Source organism: Lolium rigidum, unplaced genomic scaffold (genome assembly GCF_022539505.1).
Source record: "Lolium rigidum isolate FL_2022 unplaced genomic scaffold, APGP_CSIRO_Lrig_0.1 contig_7103_1, whole genome shotgun sequence".
Lineage (NCBI taxonomy): Eukaryota > Viridiplantae > Streptophyta > Magnoliopsida > Poales > Poaceae > Lolium > Lolium rigidum.
Window position 1 is genome coordinate 108,618 of NW_025901468.1, and position 6,726 is coordinate 115,343.

Consider the following 6,726-nt stretch of genomic DNA (forward strand, 5'->3'; position numbering starts at 1 on the left):
GGACGCCGGACACACCGAAAAATGAGGCGGGGAGTGGCGGGACCGACGCGTCAGCGGCACATTGAATTTTAACCTAACCGTCGCCTACCTCGCGACGGAAGTTATTGGCGCGCAGCGACGGTTACTTGCCGCAGAGGCGCAGCGAAGCATCTCGTCGCCCCTTTCTATGCGTGCCGGCGTTAATGAGTGCCACCGCTCCCCCACCTCCCTCCGGCCTATAAAAAGGGCCGCCTCTCATCATCCCTCTCTCACACAAACCCTAGCGCCTCTCTCCCCAACCTTAGCCGCCACCATCTCAAGAGTCGACACCATGGCTGGTAGAGTCGCAGGCCGAGCTCGCGGCTGTGGTCGTGGTCGTGGCCGCGGCAGAGCCTGCATCAGTCCAGTGGTCAATAACAAATGGCGCAGCCCCTATTTGGTGCCCATTAGTCGTCAACATCCAACATGCTAGCTCGTGTAGACCCTCTTTGCCCTCCTTTGTCGTAGGGTTGGTTGTTAGGAGAGCAGCCAGCCATGCTGACCAAGCACAGAAGTTTAAGGAGAACTGTAGGTCGGCAAAAAAAAAATTCTTAGTTTTTACTATAGTTATTTAAAGAATTGGTAGAAATAAGATTGCGTCCAATAGATTTGAACCCCTCTGTCTCCGACATGGACCCAGTAAAATTGAATTCTCCGTGAAGATTGTAAGCATTATGAGAAATACAAAAACAATAGGTCGAAATGCTTGGTGTAATAAGCTCTATCTCAACATGTCGAAATTATGCATGCATAAATAAATTTTAATCGTGTAGATATGTTCATGGTGATCTTGCAAACTTAAAGTTGATATGTTGATTCTTGTGTGGTACCCTATTTTACATCATCTGCGATGGAAGTGTGCTCTATTTTATATCATCTGCTATGACAAAAAGTGTTTGATGTTCTAAAATAATTTCTAGGTGCCTTAAAATACATCATATATTCGATGCACTTTTACATTTCAAACTCATAGTACTACATTGGATAATAGTACATTTATGGCCAATTATGTCAAAATTATTTCATGATAAAGGCATATATTTACTTTTGCCTTTTGTCTTGTTATCTTACCATTAGCTGTGCATTCATTAAGAAGATCCAAAGATAATGTGTCTGATTCCTGTGGTTGGCAATTTAGCACAGCTGGCTCATAGGCCGGCGAGGCCACCTTGGATGGGCAAGCGGTCCAAAGTCCAGGATCTGCTCTGCACTGTTAATTTAAACATTGAACAGTATTAAGTCCCTTCTAAAATATAAGTATTTTTAGCTTTCCATAAATGTTTATATTTCAGGAAGGAGGTAACGTTTATGTGTCTTAATTCCCGCATTGGAAGCTGTACGTTTATGGTGAATAATATAATTGAAAAAAATATGCCGCAAAACACTTCTTTTGTTTATTGCTAGCATAATAAAGTATGACCAAGACTCGTTCGTCTTCATTAAGAAAATCCATTTATGACGCAAATACACCTATCACAACAAATTTCGTCTCCCATTGTCACTTCATAAAGAAAATCCATTTTACCAGCGTATCACAAAATTTGATCTCCCATTTATGCCTCAAGATTTGCCTCATCTTACTACATAGACCCACCAAATTAAAGCCTCACGATTTGCCCACTGGATCTTACTACATAAACCCACCAAAAGCCTCAAGATTTGCCTCCTCTCCATTCTCCCCAAACGAGACACCCAAAATGGCAGCGAGGCTTGTCATCCCCATCCTCCTAGTGCTCCTTGTCGTCTCCCACGTAGCCCTCGCCTCCATCGTGGAGGAGACGTGCGCGAAGGTGGAAAACATATCGCTCCGCAAGGAACTAGAGGCCGTCTGCGTGACCACGCTCCAGGCGGCGCCGGGGAGCGCCACCGCCGACACACGCGGGCTGGCCGTGATCGCCACGAACCTGACGCTGGTCAACTACACGGCGGCGGTGGCCACGATCAAGGACCTGCAGCGGCACGGCGGCTGGACGGACGGCCAGCAGGCTGCACTGGCCACGTGCCGTGAGCGGTACACCGAGGCGCTCAACGCGATGCATAGCGCCGTCCACGCGCTGGCCACGGGGCAGAAGCGGGCATACGAGGACAACATGGTCGCCGCCAGGAGGGCCTCCACCGACTGCACCGCCGCGGTCGTGGCCGCGGATAAGGAGGAGTCGCCTCTGCGCAAGGTGAACGCCGACGCCGAGCACCTCACCGTTGTGGCCATGGTGATCTTTTTCTTGTTGTACTTGTAGCAAGCAGGATACCTGTGGATCTTGCCGTGTGACCTGTGTTAGATAGATCGATAGATCTATGAAAATAAAAACAGTAATTGAATGCGTGATTTGATTGCTTTGTGCCATCAATTTCATGTTCGTAATATTGAGATTTAGCTGTCTCCTTCGTGCTTCCCGTGAATGAGAGCGGCCATCGTTACTGCTTCAGAACTTGACAAGTTTCAAGTCCAACTAGACGCAGACGCAGACGCAGCGCGGAGCTTTTCAGGTCACAGAGGCAAAAAGAGCGGTCTACAGACCCACGTGTCTTGAAGCTAAATTCCAGTGTTGCATGGATAGAAGATTGTGGAAGATCGCTAGTAGAAGGCCGGAGGAACGTGAGCACTAGAAGCCAGGTCCTTTTTCTTCTCATAGAGCAACTCTGACAGAGCCCGTAAAACACGTCGGAAACGTATTTTTTCGGCCGATTTAAGGATTCGGGTTGAAAGTGGCGCAGAACAGAGACCGAACTCGCTGTCCGGCCCGAAAAGCTTTTTCAGGGGCCCGAAAAATTTCAGACTCGGCCCTATAAATACAGACTGAAAAACGTTTTCAGGCCCAAAACTGAATGGATTTCGCACCACTCATCTAGCGCCGCCGTCCGTACGACCGCCTCCAGCCATCGATTTCTCGCTGCTTTCCTAAAATCGTGAACCGCCAGTCAAACATCTTGATAGCCTGCTCCAATTCCAAGAGTGTCTATGTTAATTTTCAGCGAATCTTCTCGATATATACTAATTCCGGCGAGCGACGCAGTGCACGCAAGCAGCAGCATCGCGGACGCATGCGCGGTCGGCCACTCTTATTTTCTCTCTTGCGCAGTGCATGCAAGCCGCAGCATCTGTCCCTGCGTACGCGTGCGTGCGTATATGAAGAAATCGCTCAGCCTTATCTAGCTTCTATGCAGGGCGGATGATGGGGCCTGTGAGAAGAACCATGGCGCCCGATGAGGCAGCAGGGGAACGATGGGGCGACATGAGACGCCGGCGTCGCCGGCGTCTAACGCTCGCGCCTGGAGCGGTCATCGGGGATGTGTCGCCGCCCGGATCTCGCTTCTCTCCTCTCAGTGAGGAGGAATCGGATTTCGAGTCCTGCTCCTCGGGGGTTCCCTTTGAGGCGGCGTTCCAGGTGTTGGCTGAACCGACGACGGTGGGCGGTGCGACTGTGGCCATGATTGATGCGGGCAGGTCCGACGAGGAGTTGGCTGCCGTTTTCTGGTCGGAGATCGGGTACCCTACTCCAAGGTCTAGGTTTTGGGAGAAGACGGCATTGGTTTGGCAAGGAGTATATAGCATAAAACTACCACTTTCTATGCAAAATTTCGAAAAACTACTACTTTTCGTTCCAATCGCATAGAACTACCACATTTGACAGAGGTTGTCTCAGATAGCACCGATCCTGAATTAAGCACGAATTGATAGCCGTTCCGACAACGCTGGCCCACTGGAAGGCATGACGTGGCACCCTAGAGTCCGTCGTTTTGTAGATAGGTCCTTAAGTTTTGAAGGCAAATTACGCAGGGGTCCCTCGTGTCTCGCAGTTTGGCAAGCTCCGTCCTCCACACCCGAAGGTACGCATGGTTTGTCTGTCGTTCTCTGCAGGGATGTGCCGGATGAAGCTCGCTGCGGGTTGGAGGTGGAATCGACATGCGGTAGATCATCTACGCCGCTGGCTCCTGTGCGGAAGGAGATGGCTGCGCCGGCGCGACGGGCGTTCTCAGCGTCACCGACGGGCCTCAGGATTTCAAGGAAGCTGCGCGTTGGATAATGGCATGGTCCGTTGCCGAGGCGAAGGATCACGCCGCCGCCGGTGCTTGGAGATTTCTTCCCGGTCTCCTTCCCCCTCGAGCGGACTTCATCGGCAGCGGCAGGTGAAACAGATCCGATGACTGAGGCGGGATCTGTGGAGGTTCAAACTCGCGTTGATCATGCGTGTGGGGCCTCCATGCATGCCAGGAGGTCTGATGACCCACAAGTATAGGGGATCGCAACAGTCTTCGAGGGAAGTAAAACCCAATTTATTGATTCGACACAAGGGGAGACAAAGAATACTTGAAAGCCTTAACAGCGGAGTTGTCAATTCAACTGCACCTGGAAACAGACTTGCTCGCAAGAGTTTATCAGTAGTAACAGTTTTATAGTAGTAGCAGTAGTGAAATAGCAGCAGCAGAGTAACAAAGACAGCAGTAGTGATTTTAGTAAACAGCAGGATTAAAATACGGTAGGCACGGGGACGGATGACGGGCGTTGCATGGATGAGAGAAACTCATGTAACAATCATAGCAGGGCATTTGCGGATAATAATAAAACGGTATCCAAGTACTAATCAATCAATAGGCATGTGTTCCAATTATAGTCGTACGTGCTCGCAATGAGAAACTTGCACAACATCTTTTGTCCTACCAGCCGGTGGCAGCCGGGCCTCAAGGGAAACTACTGGATATTAAGGTACTCCTTTTAATAGAGTACCGGAGCAAAGCATTAACACTCCGTGAACACATGTGATCCTCACGTCACTGCCATTCCCTCCGGTTGTCCCGATTTCTGTCACTTCGGGGCCATTGGTTCCGGACAGCGACATGTGTATACAACTTGCAGGTAAGATCATAAACAACGAATATCTTCATGAATCAATAACATGTTCAGATCTGAGATCATGGCACTCGGGCCCTAGTGACAAGCATTAAGCATAACAAGTTGCAACAATATCATAAAAGTACCATCTACGGACACTAGGCACTATGCCCTAACAATCTTATGCTATTACATGACCAATCTCATCCAATCCCTACCATCCCCTTCACCTACAGCGGGGGAATTACTCACACATGGATGGGGGAAACATTGCTGGTTGATGGAGAGGCGTTGGCGGTGATGGCGGTGATGATCTCCTCCAATTCCCCGTCCGGCGGAGTGCCGAACGGAGACTTCGGCTCCCGCGACGGAGTTTCGCGATGTGGCGGCGTTCGGAGGGTTTACGGCGACTTCGACTTCTCTCCGGGCGTTTTTAGGTCGAGGCGAATAAGTAGTCCGAAGGGGGCGTCGGAGGCCGGCCGAGGGGCCACACCACCTGGCCGCGCGGGCCCCCCGGGCCGCGCCGCCGGTGGTGTGGGGCCCTCGGGCCTCCACTTCAATTGCCCTTACGGCTCCGTTAGTTTCCTGGGAAAATAGGGCCTTCGCATAAATTCCGAGGTTTTTCCCGAAAGTTGGATTTCTGCACAAAAACGAGACACTGGAGCGGTTCTGCTGAAAACGGCGTTAGTCCGTATTAGTTGCATCCAAAATACACAAATTAGAGGCCAAACAATAGCAAAAGTGTTCGGGAAAGTAGATACGTTTTGGACGTATCAACTCCCCCAAGCTTAGCTTATTGCTTGTCCTCAAGCAATTCAGTTAACAACTGAGCGATAAAAGAACTTTCACGAACACATTTGCTCATATGATGTATATATTCTCATGATATGGCTAATACTTAAGCAGTTCATAATGAGACACATGCAAATAAGATCATCTAACAGACTATGTCAATCATGGAGAGGTACCAACAATTAATAATAAGCATCATGAATCATGTATATAAGCAGGATTGCAATGTTCATAAGAGAGTATGATAAAGTGGTATCTCGCTTGCTCGTATTTGATTGGCAAAACATAAATGCCCGGGCACCTTTGGAGTTCATAGAAAGACTAGAAGTAGTGATTGTCAAAGATAAAAGCATCAAAGTTATACCACAATCAATCATATTTTGAGACAAGCATATTATACTAAGAATGACAGTTGTGCTCTCGAGAAAGTGCTCAAAGAAATAATGGAGACACAACATAAAAGTAAAAGATTGACCCTTCGCAGAGGGAAGCAGGGATTAACATGCGCTAGAGCTTTTCACTTTTATAAATCAGGAGTAAAATTATTTTGAGAGGTGTTTGTTGTTGTCAACGAATGGTAATGGGTACACTAACTACCTCGCCGACCGGACTTTCAAGAGCGGCTCCCATGAATTATTGCATATTTATTTGGCACTCCTTCCAACCTTTCTTGCACAAACCATGGCTAACCGAATCCTCGGGTGCCCGCCAACAATCTCATACCATGAAGGAGTGCCTTTTTATTTTAGTTTTATTATGATGATGACACTCCCCCAACCTTTGCTTACACAAGCCATGGCTAACCGAATCCTTCGGGTGCCGTCCAACAATCACAAACCATGGAGGAGTGTCTATTTAAGTTTAATTAATTCGGGACTGGGAATCCCATTGCCAGCTCTTTTTGCAAAATTATTGGATAAGCGGATGTGCCACTATTCCATATGAGAGTCCGTCAAAAGTAAATGACAAGGTTGAAAGCTAAACACCACATACTTCCTCATGAGCTATGAAACATGAACACAAATTGAGAAGCATTTTGAAGGTTTTAAAGGTAGCGCATGAGAATTTACTTGGAATGGTTTGAA

The 6,726-nt window shown here is 48.4% G+C and overlaps 1 protein-coding gene across 1 annotated transcript; it reads left to right on the forward strand.

Moving 5' to 3' along the window:
• Nucleotides 1-1,715: 1,715 nt before the first annotated feature.
• LOC124682221 (cell wall / vacuolar inhibitor of fructosidase 2-like) lies at nucleotides 1,716-2,255 on the forward strand. The gene has a single exon (XM_047216951.1). It carries the CDS (start codon nucleotides 1,716-1,718, stop codon nucleotides 2,253-2,255), a length of 540 nt encoding a protein of 179 aa, XP_047072907.1.
• Nucleotides 2,256-6,726: the final 4,471 nt, after the last annotated feature.

Coding starts and splice junctions, on each gene's coding strand:
- LOC124682221 (XM_047216951.1), top strand. CDS start 1,716: ATGGCAGCGAGGCTTGTCATCCCCATCCTCCTAGTGCTCCTTGTCGTC.